At 46.2% G+C, this 16,714-nt stretch overlaps 1 protein-coding gene across 1 annotated transcript in view; it reads right to left on the bottom strand.

Annotated features, from left to right (window-relative positions):
* GPC1 (glypican 1) overlaps nt 1–7,497 on the bottom strand; it is a 246,312-nt gene extending 238,815 nt beyond the window's left edge. Inside the window, exon 1 of the mRNA XM_069864878.1 lies at nt 7,255–7,497. Coding sequence (XP_069720979.1) covers nt 7,255–7,411 — 157 coding nt within the window. The 5' untranslated portion in view covers nt 7,412–7,497. The remainder of the gene's footprint in view (nt 1–7,254) is intronic.
* Nucleotides 7,498–16,714: the final 9,217 nt, after the last annotated feature.

The raw sequence follows: 16,714 nt of genomic DNA, 5'->3' as shown, positions 1-16,714 counted from the left end.
CATACCGTGTTCCAGAAGCTGGGTAGAGCTGGCAAGGCCAACTGTGCACTAGAGCAATTTGCTGTCTTGACACTACCTCCTCCGTAAAGCTATCTGCCTGCTACAAATACACAAAAGCACCTCCTGGATCAAAGAAAGAAACCCTACATATACAAATACGTTGTGTTCAGCAGGGGCCAGGGCAGCATACAGAAACTGAAGCTGTTTCTCCCAAGGAAGCCTGAGGATTTCCACAAAACCGAGGTGTTTGTTTACCTAGTTTTCCCCTGACGTTCCTGGCTTATATTTCTTGCTGAACGCTGAAAGAAGATACAGAAGTTCTCCCTACACCAATGACACCTGCCAGTGACCTTCCCACCCCCCACTGCTCCTCTCTCCCCCAGTTCCACAAAACAAGCAACAGGAACACCCAAGCTGCTGCCAGGAGACCAAACCGGTGGCACCGGCCCCAGCCACACAGCACAGACTATTGCAGCCAGCAGGGTCAGGATTACTGCTCAGTCCAACAGCTCTCTAAGGCATGAACCATCCTTTTACCCTGCTTTCGCTCTCTATACTGTGCCCAATGCAATCTGATGCTGCAATAAAAATAGATCATACATAATTCCCCCTCCCTTGTCCGATGGGCAGCAGTGGTGGGGTACAGAGACTGTGCTCAGCTGCTGCTGGGCAGACACTCCATGCCCTCCCTCTTCAGTTATCATTGTTGTGACCTGTGAGGAAAATAAAACCTCTGGCTCTAAATACACGTTTTTGATAATCAAGTTATTAGTTCCCTCCCTGCCTTTGGTTAAGTCAAAGTACACTTAATTATTGAAATTACCCAGAGGAATATATCTATCTGGTCCCCTCACTGTCAGACAATTGCACTGAAAGCAACAGAACATTAAACCAACTGCTTCACAATCCCTGCCAAAAGCCGCACATCTCCTATCAAACCCATCCGGCACATGCAGAGTCTGGCGGGTTCTTAAACAAAGGAGGGCTCTTGCAGGGCAAGAACAGAGAAAGGGGAGATGAGGTGAGCTCTGTAGTTTGATGCAGCAATGGGGGGGTCTGCAGACACATAGGTTTTTTTTGAAAATACCAGGCTTCCCCAACAAAAGAAGCCGTTGAAATAGTTTAGTCAGACACAGCCGATAAGGATAATTATGTGATGAAGCTTCATCATCCATATCACGGTGACAGAAAGGGACATTTTCTTAAAAATAATGTCAGCCCCACAAAGCTGTAAACAACATCCGAGTGTGAAGCAGCTTCTGCCAGGCTCCACTCGCTCCCCCACCGATCCGGCAGAGGGAGCCCCTTGGTCTCCATAAATCTCACCAGGGTTCTGTGTGCAGACATCCCACAGTCACAAAACAACACAACAATCACAAAATGTGAAATATGCAAATTTCTAAGTATATGAAGTTGGAGGGAAATGGCGATGCACAATTTGGTACGGCCTCTTCTACCGTTCACACCAATATAATTGCCAGATGGAGGAAAAGGCACAATTCCCTGTGTTACGCCTCATCAGAAACAGTACTCTAAACCAAACAGGCTCCGAAGGCCATTCCAATTTGCCCTTAACAAATTCATTAGTATAAATGGGTTGGTATTGCACTTGGGAGTTCACCGTATGGCAGCTGACCTTGAGCAATCCTGTCTGCCTTGAGTAACTACAAACCAAATCTAACAACCTCAAAGAGAACTGGAGCAACTGAGTGACCCCTTGCAATCCTATGGGAAAGATCTTTCCGTGAGAGTGGAGGAGCCCCAGATTTTGTTTTTCATACCACAGATTCACGTTTGCCCATTTTTTGCATTTACATCTCCAAATTTGCAATTGCCAGAATTGAAATGCCTTCCAATATTGGGTTTCATTGCGTTCTTTGTACTCTGAAAGCCTCATCAAGTCACATCCTGTAGCCAGACCTGGTCTCTACTCTGCTAACTCCCCTTCAAATGGCTCTAATACGTGCACTTCACTTTTTTTTTCCTTACAAGGCTGAATTATGCAGTCTAAAAGGACTAAAAGGTTAAAAATAATGTTCCAATGCCTTTCGGCTAAGGAACTAGGGAAGCATACTCGTGAGATATGTGACTGGATGAGCAGCAATACAGTCCTGATGGCTTTATTCTGTGCCCTCCTCCTCTTTCGCTGCACTACACACATTGACCATACCAACAAGCTTAGCTTAGCAGCAAGCCAAGTCTAGGAAGGACTAATCTCGGGAATAAACAAACCCAAGCAAAAGCCTAGCCCAGACAGTGAGCAAGGGCCAAACACATCCACATCAAATCACACCTCTAAAATCTTCTCCAGTACAGTTCTCTGTTTGAAACACTGGGCAGCAGTCATCCATCCAACATCAGTAATCCTAAACCGCTCCATCAAGTCAACAGAGAAAGCCGGTTATCGCCCCTAAAGCGCAATATTTTCAGCCACAGGCTTGCTCTCTCCCATCACAAACCACGCTGCAAGACCAAGACCGGCCCTGTAGTCACCAGAGTGGGGGACCACGATGGGGTGATGGTGTCTGGATAGCAAGAATGTGGGAAAGCAGGAACTGAGGCTTGCTACCTCCAGAAGACTCAAGAGGAAACAGAAGAACTAAAAGCTCCCATGCTGTTTGCCCACATTTTGTAGCAATCACAGAAGAGGGCTATGTGCCACCCAGCCAGTGAGTGGGAACACTCTCCGACATACGGGAAACTTTGCTGAAGTTAGATGGAAGCAAGAATCCAAGGAACTGGGAGAGTTTCCCCCGGTGTTAGAAACTTTCTCCGAGGCAGATCTTTCACAGGAGACTCTGAGTGTACATCTGTCTGTCAGGATTACTAATATGAGCAGACAGTTCTCTCATGTTTAGGAGTTTTGCCATTGACTTCAAAGAGTGAGATTAACACCTTGCGTATTCCCTAAACAGACTTAATAACAGTACCCGACACATTTAAAGTATTTAGACATGTTAAAGGCATTGTACAACATTAGCAAAAAAACAGGAACCCATGTCTAGATGGCTCATGAGAAATCTAGTAAGCCAAGAATCTATCCCTGAATCAGATGCTTATCTATTAGCCGGCTAATCACCACGCTTCTCTAACTCATCTGTACAGTCATTAGCAGGCACTGCCTTCTGCTGAGCTATGGAGACTTCATATTACTCATAATCTTCTTAAATCATAACAAAGAATACAGATTGGAAGGTGTAAAGTGTGCAGTAAGTGTTCTAAAACCAACACAGACACAGCCATCTCAGCCTGAGTCAGAGCCTGCATCATGGGAGCTTACTAAACTCCTTTTGGAGTCAAGCCCTGGGGGTGCAAGCAGCATGTGGTTTGGCTCCTGGTGCCAGGCTGGCATGACAGCAATACACACCAAATAGCATCTGGAGCCAGATCAAAGCAGACAGGAGCGAGGTCGGCCTAGCACAGGAGCACTGTTTTGGGGACAAGGCTGCAGGGCTAAGAAAGGGGGTTTCCCCTTTGCTTCAGGGCAAGCCGTGGGAAGAGAAGGAACAGCAACATTTCCTTGGAAAGGGACAAAGTGCAGGGCTTTTGCTTCTGGAGGGGTTGGAAACAAGACAAAAATATGGTTCTTGGGGTAGCTCTTCAAGCTTTCTGACAACACAGAGAACGCACCACAAGGAAACCTCAGCACAGGCCCAACTGGAGCCACCACTGAACCATCTTCACCAGCATTTTTTAACTTAGAATCATAGAATCTTAGAATCACCAGGTTCGAAAAGACCCACAGGATCATCGAGTCCAACCATTCCTATCAATCACTAAAGCACATGCCTCAGCGCCTCGTCCATCTGTGCCTTAAACACCTCCAGGGAAGGTGAATCAACCACCTCCCTAGGCAGACTGTTCCAGTGCCCAATGACCCTTTCCATGAAAAAATTTTTCCTAATGTTAAGCCTCAACCTCCCCTGGCGGAGCTTGAGGCCATTCCTTCTCGTCCTGTCCCCTGTCAACTGGGAGAAGAGGCCACCATTCTCCTCTCCACAACCTTCTTTCAGGTAGTTGTAGAGAGCAATGAGGTCTCCCCTCAGCCTCCTATTCTCCAGGCTAAACAATCCCAGCTCTCTCAGCCACTCCTCCAGCCACTTCACCAGCTTTGTTGCTCTTCTCTGGACTCGCTCCAGAGCCTCAACATCCTTCTTGGGGTGAGGGGCCCAGAACTGAACACAAAATTCAAGGAGCGGTCTCATCAGTGCCGAGTACAGAGGGAGGATAACCTCCCTGGACCTGCTGGTCACGCCATTTCTGATACAAGCCAAGATGCCATTGGCCTTTTTGGCCACCTGGGCACACTGCTGGCTCATGTTCAGTTGGCTGTCAACCAACACCCCCAGGTCCCTCTCCTCCAGGCAGCTTTCCAGCCAGGCTTCTCCTAGTCTGTAGCACTGCATAGGGTTGTTGCGCCTCAAGTGCAGGACCCGGCATTTGGCCTTGTTAAACCTCATGCCATTGGTCTCAGCCCAGTGGTCCAGCCCGTTCAGATCCCTTTGGAGCCTCCCTACCCTCCAGCAGATCGACACTTCCACCCAGCTTAGTGTCATCCGCAAACTTGCTAAGGGTGCACTCAATGCCTTCGTCCAGGTCATTGATGAAGACATTGAACAGGGCTGGACCCAGCACTGAGCCCTGGGGAACCCCACTTATAACTGGCCTCCAGCTGGATTTAACGCCATTTATCACCACTCTCTGGGCCCGGCCATCCAACCATTTTTCCACCCAGGAGAGTGTGCGCCTGTCCAGGCCAGAGGCTGACAGTTTCCGAAGCAGAATACTGTGAGAAACTGTGTCAAAGACTTTATTGAAGTCCAGGAAGACCACATCCACAGCCTTTCCCTTGCCCAGTAGTCGAGTCACTTTATCATAGAAGGTGATCGGGTTTGTTTGGCAAGACCTGCCTTTCATGAACCCATGTTGACTGGCCCTGATCACCCGGTTCTCTTGCATGCGCTTGGCCACTGTTGTCATTTGCTGGCTTGTCAGCATATACAAGCATCAGTCAGGTGTAACCCTGACAAGACCCCCTACACACCAAAGACAACTCCTGAACTAATGCTACTGAAACCAGCCTTACGCAATGATTATTTCCACAAAACACAGAACAATAAATGGCACAGCCTTGTATTTATGACACGGGGGGACACTACAGGCAGGTCTCGAGATTATTCCTTGTGAAGATAACAAAATTGGCATGAACTTCTGCACTAACCTGCACAATTGCTAAAAAGCATACGCAATGCACAGCTCTATACTTTATCAGGAACATTTCTGAGGTTAGTATTAATGTACATCAAGGTTTTAACCATACTGGGTATGCAGTACAGCAATAGAAAAGGGTATTCCTGAATGTGTCTCAATCAGGAGGTACACATGACAATTACAAATGAAATCATTAAGTCAGTTAGTGGTTTGAAATATAAGGCTAATAATATCAGCAGCAGGCATATGTGTAGAACCTTTTTTCCCAAGCACTTCATACGACTTTCTGTGTGGTATTCCTCACAATTTTATAGCATTTACCTAGAGAGTTACCCTGTTTACAGTACAGACAGAGATGCCTGGTTTGATACTGTAATTTTTGATACTGTTGGTTACGATTGCTAGCGTACACCCTCGTAACACCAAACGGTAGGAAACAAGGTTTCTAGGCTTCTGTAAACCTTTGTGTCCTCTGTCACTATTTGAATTTCACTCATTTGTAGCCACAAGACACTTTCCTTACTGCTAACCTGCATAAGCACAGCTCACACAATCCTCAGGGACTGCCCCTGTAGTACTATCCCTGCGTACAATGCCGTAGCCATCTCCATGAGTATTTGTAAACATACAGTCTTCCAAGAATATTCCACTTGAAACACGACTGCAAAATATATTCACATTTGCAATAATCTGATGCAAATTTACAAAAAGCCACTTTCTTGCTCAACTGAATTACTGTTCTATTAATAGTGAAGTTCAAATGATTTTGAAATTCCCCCCTGCTTAACTTCAAGGATCGCGCATTTTACTTTGGAAACTTACTCTTTGTTGCAACTTGACAAATAAAGTATTAATTTGTTTACACTTACGAGACATTCATATGGTTCAAGCTTTTCCATTCATGGGTCAGAAAATTAATTGGTTTCCCTGGAAAACTACACAATGAAATATTCAACATAAGACATTCTGTAGCTCAGAAGCAAACTACAAACTGTAATTTTACTGGGATGTCCCTGTAGGTCAGCTTTGGCACGTACGCCTGCATGTTTTATGCTTTGTCTGAGGGAGGAAGCTTCCCACGAGCGAGGAGAAAGCTCTCAGATGTGGATCACAAGTTGGTGTATCAAAACTTCAACAAGAATTTTTTTTAAAAAGAAGTACAACACCTCAGCGTATTTCCCTTCAGGAAAAATAATAATAATAAAAAACAAAAAACAAAACCCCAAAATCCCAAAAGAACCAACCCAATATAAACCAGACCTTGAACGTTCAATGGTATTTCAGTGGGTTTCTGCAGAGAGAAGGAAATCAAGTAAGGTTTGTCCAAAACCAGAACGAAGGCAAAGGGACACGCTCGGAGGTGGGTTGGTCAGGTTTTCTCTATGCTCTACGTGCTTTACACCGGGTCATTTTACTCCTGCTTCATTTCTAACAACTGACAAATGCCATTTACAGGTTTGTTTCCTACCCAAAAGAAGATTAAGAAAAATCAATTCTTCTCTCTCGTAACCTCGTGACATTTCACAGCTCTGACACCAAGCCCCATTACAGCCTGATCTACCCCGACTTTCGAGGCAAAACCCCTCGACCGTTTCGATTGCACTGAGAAACGAGACAATGAAAAAGGAAAAGCGCCGCACGCCACTCGGCGCGACCCCCTCCCCCCGCCCTTCAGCTCTGATCGCATCCACACGGCTGGAGAGAGACCCAGGGGGGCAAAGGCAGGGAGAGAGAGAGGGTGAGGGGAGAAGGGGGTGCGAGGGCAGAGAGGGGTTGCCTGGTTCCCAGAGGGGTGCGAGGGTAGACAGAGGGAGTGCTTGTTTCCCAGGGCGAAAGGGAGAAGCGAGCGGTGCAGGGGGAGAAGCGGAGGGTGCCCGGTACTGGGGTAGCTGCGAGGGCAGAGAATAAAGGGAGGGGAATGCAAGAGGAGAGAGAAAGAAGGGGTCCCGGTCCCTCCGGGAGACGGGGGTGCGGGAGGTCAGGGGGTGCCCGGCTCCCGGGCGCCGCGGAGGCAGAGAGGGGGTGCCCGACCGCGGGACTCACCGGAGATCTCCGCCTGGGGCACGCCGCCCAGGCTGAAGCCCTTGGCCCCATACAGCTGCCGCACCTCGGCGCAGCTCCTCGCCTTGTTGCCGCTGTCACCGCGGGCCGGCGCGGAGGCGACACACAGCAGCCAGAATCCCCACGGCAAGAAACGCATCCTTCTGGGATGGACCCGCTACCTGCCGTGCGAAGGGCAAAGCCAAGGTCCCACGGCGGCGAGCGGCGATGCTGGGGTCCCGGGGCGATGCCGGGAGGGCAGCGCGGTGCTCGGGTGCCGGGGCGATGCCGAGGACCCGGGACGGCGAGCAGGGGCAGCGCGTTTGCGGCGCGGGGGGGCGTCCGGGGAGTCGATCCGACTGGGCGGAGGAAGGCTCGGAGATTCCAATGAGGCCGGAGCGGGGCCGCTTCGGAGCCGCGGAGCGCGAGCGCGTCCAGGGGCTTTTGTTCTTAGCGCGGCTGCATCCCCGGGCGGTCCCGCCGCGCTGCTGCCGCTGCGGCGCCGCCGGGCGGGGCGGGGCGGGGCGGGGCGGGCTCGGCGGGCCGGTCCGCGCCCGCTCCGCTCCACCTGCACGCGGGGAGGCTCCGCGCGAGGCAGGGCTTCCCCCGCCGGACGTGGCATCACGGCGCCCCGCGCCAATCCCGCCCGGCCCCGCCCCCGCCGGGGGCCGCACCGAGGGGTCCCGGCCGGGAGAGCATCCCCGGCCGGCGGAGCGTCCGCGGCCGCGCCTCCGAACGCCACGAGCTTCTCGCAGCGTGGGGGAAAGCCTCGTGTAAGCGCTAACTTGTAAAGCCCCCGCAGAGCGGTGGGTGGAAAGCGTCTTAACGGAGCGCCCGAGAATCCCAGCGCGGTGCCAGTGGGGCTGGAAGCGCCCCGTTAGGAGCAGATGCGGGACATGGGGCGATTTGCAAGTAGGGGTGCTCAGCATTGGAACTTGTCTCCCGCGGGCTCCTCCCACAGCGGCGCCAGCCGAGCTTCCAACCTTGGGACGGGGCATCCGCGGGCCGGGGGCGCCTGTGCGTGGTCCCCCGATGCTCCCGCAGGCTTTTGGCAGACGGAGGACCCCAAGATCACTCCTTCGGGTCTTCTGAGAGCAGTTGCTAGCTGTGGAAAAAGGAGAGGGGATCTGCCCGTGCTGCAGCTGAAGTCCCGTGAGCTCACACCTTACCAGAAATCCCACCGCTGTCCCCAAAACCCCATCCGAACTTGTCAGAGGTCGCTCTTTCTGGACTAGTCGCTCAGACATGCTAAAAGATGTAGGAAAGTTCGTCTCATTGCTTCAGAACTGCTCGTTCTCCAGAGGAACGAGTAAGGGAGAAGCAAGCGACAGCACAGGAAGACGAGGATCAGGGGAGGATGGCAGTAGGCAAAGGGGGTGCTTTCCTAGGAAATTGCCAAACGATTTCCTATGAAATCTTCCTAATTAAGTCCATCTATGGGATACGACAAAGCAGATTAAAAAGATCTGGCAGCAAAGAGAGGGAGAATTTTGTAATGAAGATCATGGCTAAGGTCTGACACCTCCAGAAGTTAAGAACTATCAGTAGATGCATCCCATACACCCCAAATCTTTATTCTTTTACAGGTGACGTTGTGCCTTTCAGTCTCGTGCTGCATCTCTTGGTAACAGCACGGGTTAGAAAATCAAGGGTTACAGAGTCCCAAAAACATGGCACACCTTAGCTTAGAGGTTGATTTGTGGGCTTTCTGGAGCATGGAAATGGGCCTTGTTCCTGGAAATATGTGGGGAAAGAAGTCTGCCACAGATGATGTAAAGTCTAACCCACCCTGACTTTAAAAGAGATCTTTTCTATAAATTGAAGAGTACCACACGCATAGCAGGTTACCAAGTATGTTATGTGACACAAGGTTATCTCAGCCCTTACTCCTGGCCATTTATACTAATTTTATAGCTATGGCCCTTTCCTCACTCCAGGCTTTGAACATATCACTTAGAGATCTGTGTCAGAGATCTCATCTAATTAATCCAACTACTGTAACAGCAGAAAACAACCACCAGAGGAATCCATGGATGTATTGCCAGGACTACAGGAACACTGGGATCTTGGTTCCTCCTCCTGGAAAATAAAAGAGAAAATTACATACTTACAGACACACAGTTAACAGCGGTCTCACTTGGGTCTGTTGAATCATGGAATTATAGAATCATTAGGTTGGAAAAGACTTTTGAGATCATCAAGTCCAACTGTGCCTGTCCGCTGCTAAACCAGGTCACTGAGCACCTTGTCTACCCGTTTTTTAAATACTTCCAGGGATGGGGGCTCAACTACCTCCCTGAGCAGCCTCTTCCAGTGCCTGAGAACCCTTTCAGTGAAGAAGTTTTTCCTGATGTCCAATCTGAACCTCCTCTGGCGCAGCTTGAGGACATTCCCTCTTGTCCACCCTTGAGTGGAATGAACTTTAGGAATGCAAACTCAAAAAAAGAGAAATTATTTGATAGAGAAATCAAAAACCTCTCATCTGGTTTGGCTGCTACAGAATGACTCGGGATGGCACAGGGGACCAAAGTAGTACCCAATTTTCTTGTTTCTTTCTCAAAGCCTGTGGTTGGATCCTTGCTGTCTTTGTGTATCAAGGGCTTGATTCTCACCCTGCCTGAAGGCAGACTTGTGAAAGCACCCTGTGAGCTGTGTCTGCACCCCAAGGCTGCAGCACGAAGCCCTCCGCAAGCGTACAGCTGCTGAAGTGCACCAAAATTCTGCTGACAGGGAAAGAACTGGAACTGAAACCCATGAGGTGTGGCCTTGGAATCACGTAAGAAGCTTGTAAGTAGACAAATGAAAGGTAAAACTGAGCTGATATAAGGTCTTCAACAGAAAAGCTGTCTGCGAGTCTGTACAGGATCCAGTCCTGAGCAAACAGATCTTCAGTCATGAGGCACATCTATTTGTGTTGCTGTTAAGATTGTATGCATATGCAGGATTTGGATTAGATATATTTTAAGCAAATTGATACAAACGTCTTTTAGGTATTGTGTTGAAAATGTACTTTTGGCATCCAATTACAAATTGGATGTCTTCTGTGTATATTTGAGGACCAGCTCCACTTTCTGAACAATCTCAGTTAAAAGCATGGAGCTTGGCAAAAAGTGACCAAAAGATTGCACCGCGATGGGCAGAAAGAGGTAGAACTGGGCAAGACAAGAAAAAGCACAAAGATGAGTAGACAAAATGCAAAGGAGAAAAGCACGCAGGCAGCCAGCAAGATAGTCAGAGGGAGACAGAAAATCCATCCTGCCATGGAGATCACCTCTTGACAGTCCCGACAAAAAGCCCTGCCCACTGAAAAGCTGATCTAAGCGTTATGAAGACGCATGAATATGAAGAGCAGCCAAGTCACGGGGCATGAGTTGGGAGAGCTACCCTTTAAAAAGAAGAAGTGAACAGAGGCTTTGTACAACCTCAATTTTCACAAGGATGTCTTGTTTCTCTAGCACTTTCAAAAGCTTCACAATACAGTGGACATGCCTCTTATTTTTCATATTGATGCAAATCAATAATTGTACAGGCAGCAATGCAAATTATGCCCGCCAGACCTCCAGCTGGTTCCAAAATGGGTCTGTGCCGAGTTACAGCAACCTGAAGCCTGACAGCAAAACCAGAGAAGAAAAAACTCCAATAACCTTATCAAATTGCATTGTATCTTGGATGCCATATAAAATAACAGAACATTCCCACTTGAACTCATGATGTGTCCGCCTTTTTCACTATGCGTCAAGTACAGAGTTTGCACAGAAGGGGGAGTCAGGGACAGGAAAGGAAATGGGCAAAACCTAAGGGGGCTACAGCTTTGTCCCTCTCACCAGTGCCATGCAGTGAAACCTTTGGCACCTTGTCCTTAGCCAATTTTAAGCTACTTCTGATTCTGTAGAAATGTCAGAAAATCTTCATCAAAGTATAAGTATCTCAGTACTTTTTTTGTGTGTATTTCTTTTAATCTCTGCTATATCTGTCTCCTGCAGGATTCCTGAAAGCTCTGCCCCTTCTCCCTGCCCCCCAGCACTGGCTGGCATTCAGCAGAAGCTGGACGTGTGTTTTGCTGAATCAAATCTTATTAAGTTATTCAGAGGATTTACTAGATTACATCTTGCTATCTACAGCTGTTTACTTCTTCACTGTATCTTCCTTCATTAGAAAGCAGGCAGCTCCTCCTCTCTGCACAAACTTCTCCAAGAAGCTTTTCTGAAGCGCATGTCTAGTTGTTTTGGTCAACAAAAGTATCAGATCAAGCCCTTTGAATGGATCTCAGCTGACTTTGTAAGAAGCCATTTGCCTTACAGAAATGCTAAGACTTATTTGGATTTGCCTGTCCAGATTAATTAATCAAGGCTATTGTTCAATAGTTGTGCAGAGTTGGTGATCCTTCCTGAGTCTTGAGGGAGCCAGATTCGTCTAGGTCAAGGACAATCTGAATTCTGGCTGCTGAGGAAAAGAGGAAGGAAGGCTGCACCAAGGACAAGTGCAGCAGTGAATGCCAAGGCTTGGCCAACCAGCTGTTTGACCCTTTGGTGGAACAGACCAGTTCCCTTTGAAAGCAGTGCTTAATTCCCCCATACATGACTGGTACTCTGCAGAGGGAGATTATGAAGAACTAAATAACTTCAAACAGCAAATATGTCTAACTTAGGTAATTGCCACTCTGTGCTATATTTTGAAATGGACAACCCAATTTTACAGCAGTGACTTAATGGAATGTATTGCTTTAATGACCTAATACAAATGCAGGATTGTACTTGTATTATAGATGAGTCAGAGGTTTCTCAGTAGAAAGAAGTCTTAAAGGCCAAAAAGTAAATAAATACCATAAACTCATTAGAGAAACTGCTGCTAATTGGGTCTGCCCCAGGATGTAGATTTCATCCTTCCTGGACACAACTTTCAGTAAAGGTTTCCCCACTCCTAGCTCCCCAAGACTTAGGCAGCAGCAGACAAAGAATATGGAGATAACACTGAATCTGTTTTATGCTGTATAAGCAGAGCTTAGCTTGGTGGTAAGAAATGGCTCAATACTAGCCCCAAAACCTCAGGGATTTGGGTTCAAATGTGTCATTTCAGCATGCTGCTTCAGCGATGCATACATTTCTCCCACTTCCTGCAGAAGCTGCAATCAGATGACCTCCTTGCATTGTTAAAAATGTTATATCCAGAAGCTGACCAGGTTTTGTCTTATAATTTTTCAAATATAAACATCCCTTCATTCTCACTGTTATCAGTTTCTGGGCATTGGCTTAAGAAAAATGCCTGTAGGAACATACACAGTTCCTATGAATGCTAGCTCAACAGAGCGTTCTTGAGCACTGGCCCATGGCATGTCGCAGTGGGACAGACATCTCATAGGCTTCCACAAGAAAAATACTTACAACCACGAAGAAAGAAATGTGTGGAGTCGTGGTGCAGGCATCTGGCAATACTAATGGGACTTCCCAGCTGACACTTTCTCTTCAGCTGTTGATGCGCTAAACTCTACAGACTACTGCACTTAGATGAATTAATATAGTTATGCTCAAGTACCAGTTAGGTACAACATAACCTGTTTTTCTAGGGAAACTTACTATGAGGAAACACTGACAACGTTGTGCTGAGGAGCACCAAACCCCTTCAGGTGTGAGCAGAGGCTCTCATGCTTCAGACTGTGCTAAAGAAAATGCCCAGCACTGAGCAGGTTTCAGCCAGAGGAGAAGGTGAACGAGGACTCAACTTGAGCGAGCTGGCTGGGTAGTGGACAGTAAATGTTCAGCAGCCTTTCACACAGGGAGGAGGAAACTTGACTTGGAGTTTGGAGATGTGCCCTTCTCATGACTTTCTCTGCACTGTTAGTAAGGTAATTACTAGCTGACACAATTTTTGATGTGTGCCAGCTTCGCTTCTGATGTAACTGTATGCATGAGTAGAGTTACTGCTGGAATGGATTTGAGCCAGTATGTTTTTCCATTTTAAGATCCATGCATTTTGCCACACAAAGACAGTGAATCTGCTGTGGCTACATAACTTTAAAGGTGCTCAAAGCCAAAGCCCTCAGGAGATAATGCAATGCCAGTGAAGGCACACCAGTTTATCCTGGCTCAGGATTCAGCACTTCTGTATTCCAATATCCTTGTGTAATGTTACTGTCTCTCTGGGTACTGTTTCTTTGGTCAGGACCACATAAACATCAAGCATTGCTTTTTTTTTTTTTCAAAATGCCAGACAATGCAAACCCATCTTAAGATTAAAAATAGAGCTCTAAATCTGATTTAATTTCCTCCACCTGCTAGAAGCCAGAGATTGTGAATACATGGAGATGCAGAGACACTGTCTGTTAGGAATGATGGGACTCACCAGGACACTTAGTTCTTTCTAAAGGGATTTCATTTTTTTAGCTGGTTTGTTTTTACAGTGCTACTTTTGAGCATAGCTTTGAAAATGAATTGTTTGTAATAGCTATGTGTTTTTACATCACAGATACAGTTTTGCCTTAGGCAGGACTTTTCTTCTGTGGCTAAGGGAGCAAAGCTTAGTTCCTTTGCTTCTACTGTGGAAGATCCCAGAGACATTGCTTTTTAAAGTATTTTACATAGAACCTGGTGGACTGAGGGACCTTGGATCAGACTATACAATCTTCTGTGCTACCTTACAAAAGCTAAGCAGTTAGGAACAATGACTCACTTGCACTGACATTTTTTGGGAGAGAATGATGCCTTTTATAATAACATTGATATTCCTTCACTGATGTCTCAACACTGGCTACTTTAGAAAAGAAACCTGTAGTGCAAGGTTGAAAGGTCACAGGCCAGCAAAGAACTCATGAGATTGTAGGACCATGAAAGAGGCTCTGGCTTTAAAATAAAATTGCCTCATTTCTTTGTGTTTCTTTCTTTTAAGGAACAGACAAACTTTTCTGAAAGGCCAGGAATTTAATCTGAACTCTCCTTTCACGTAGTGTACAAATAAAAACTACACTGCAGAACTACCTGGGGGGGTTCAGTAGAGTTGTATCCAGAGGTCACTTTAATCTTTTTTGAGGGAGGGGAGGGGAGGAGAGGGGAGAAGTGGGGAGGAGGGGAGAGGAGAGGGGAGGATACACGTTACCATCAAACCAACACCCTGCTTAGATTACTTTCCCCACAGTCTGCAATGCCTCTACAGTCTATTGAGTGTAAAAATAAATTATGAGATATTGGATTATTTGTGGCTGTTGTATTCTGTTCTGTCCACACTGTTTATTTGGGGTTTTTTTCTTCCTTTTCCCAATCTCCTGATTTTTCCACCTCAGAGCTAAAGGAAAAGATTAAAGAAAAGCATGCAATATAATAAATTTACTTCTACGGTGTTCTCTAGACTTTTGTCTGGGTTTTTTGTCTATTTGTACCCTCAACAGATTTAAACACAGATTTTGGGTTTGAGGCCAAAATCAGGGCCAGGTTTTCTGAGTCTGAGTCCTTTCAATGACTGCTAACCCTCAAGGTGATTTTTTTTTTCCCTAAAGAGGAAGATTCCAAATGAAATGGAGCATCCATTCCTTTATAAAGGAATCAAAAAATGTTAATGTTGAATTTAGAAATGGGTTTGGGAAGATACAAGAAGCCTAATGTGCTGTGTTTCCTCTTCCCTCCAGTGCAGCAGCAGCTAACAAATATTATTTGTTGATGCAATAGATACAAACCATATATCTTTAGAATGAGAATTTGTTATTAAACCAAAGCAATTAGGCATCAAGTGCCTTCATAACTGTAGCTGCTCAAACTGAAAAAGACAAAGTACTTTCCTAATGGAACATGCAATTAATAAGAAAAGAAATTACTTTTTCATAGCTCACGTCTTCAGAATTCAACAAAATAAAGACTAGCTCCTACAGTGAAGCACTGTAGTCTTGCTATCCTTCCAGATTTTCACAGTCAAATGCTTCATTTCTGTGCTTTCTCGCCTATCATTTTTTATTCACATTAACAAGGTTCATAAACTTTAAAGTAACCCAGTATAAGGCAACTGTAAAGCTTACTGACCCATGAGAAGAATTTACTTTGGGGGCATGTTCAAAAGCACTATCAGAAACTGCATGTATTTATGTAACTGAGTGAGGGCTTGTACTGGGTACCAGTGCATCCACAGAGTTCTCTGCTTAGAGGGAGATTGATCCAGTGTCGGAGAGAGCTATTTGCAATCTCTGCCTGCCTGGCCTTCCTAGCTCCAGCCTGATGGAATCAGGAGACTATCTCCTGACTCTCTTGACATACAAACACACAATTGCTTTGGTTAAGAAGCTCATAAAGTACTTGCCTGTAAAATATTGTAACTTGCTTTCCACTGTGATGTCCTGTTGCAGGTTTAACCTGGTAGGTAGCTAAGCAGTGCACTGCTGCAAAATCAGTTCACAGCCATTAGCACTCATTCTTTTTGCAGGGAGAATTCTGTAATCCACTTATTTTAATGTCAGAATAGAATTCAAGGCTGTTTTAGCATGTCCTTCTCACAGTGGCCCCCCATATTTCAGGGTTATTTCAGTTATTTACTTGCATGAAGAGTTTGGCAAAAAGATTAACACCGAACCATTGCAGCCCATGCAGCATCCATTATGAAAATAATTCTACAAGATCTCCGTTGTCACTGCTGTGGTCCTCCACGATGTGAATTAGTGTGTGGATGACCCTGCAGTGAGCCTGTAAGTCCTCACGCGTGCCATGGGCTCTGTTAGAGAGTCTGTGTCACTAACATCTCTGTCAGTACCATCAGCTCAAGTTCAGTTACCAAAGCTAGTGTCAGAATCCAATTGTTCGTTTCACAGCTGCTGTTGCTCCCTTGTCCTCATGGCAGACAAAAGCTGACTGACCTGTCTTGATGGGTGAAAACACTGTGCAATGTGTCCACAAGGGCCTTCTGGGGTATCAAAACAGAGCAGTGTCTGTAAGTTCTTATAAATTATATCAGTATACTGTCTAACCTTCTTAAGTAGCCTTGGATATTTCATTCCCTCCTCCCACCACTCATTTTCCACAACTCATAAATGTCTGTTTCACACAAACAAGAAAAAATGAGCTAGCAAACACCTTGCCCATAATTCAATTTTCCCACAAATATTCCCTTCCTAATGTTTTGTGAACTGAACTGTTCAAAACTATCTATTGAGAAAGGACTGAAAATCCTTCCCTCCAAAAAGTAGCATAATAAATGTACTCTTTGCTCTTCAAGAGATGCAGCACAGCCCACAAGAGAAAGTCCTCTTTTTCTCTAGAAAGTCCTCTTTTTCTCTATTTGTGGGTTTTGATTAAGTGTTCTGTTCCTATGGATTTGGCAGTTCTTATTTCATCCTTTTAACTGTTGCTTTTGTAGATGAAAAGCAAAATTAGAGATAGCTAAATGCAGAGAAGAACTGCAAAATAATCTTTGTTAGCTCAGTAGGGATAGCTGGAATCTTTTCTCAGGCAAACCTCCCTCAACATCAATAGGAATTTGTCATGGCCGTTAA

This window comes from Phaenicophaeus curvirostris, chromosome 10 (genome assembly GCF_032191515.1).
Source record: "Phaenicophaeus curvirostris isolate KB17595 chromosome 10, BPBGC_Pcur_1.0, whole genome shotgun sequence".
Lineage (NCBI taxonomy): Eukaryota > Metazoa > Chordata > Aves > Cuculiformes > Cuculidae > Phaenicophaeus > Phaenicophaeus curvirostris.
The sequence above is the reverse complement of the archived record's forward strand: the minus strand, read 5'-3'. Positions and strand labels throughout refer to the sequence as shown.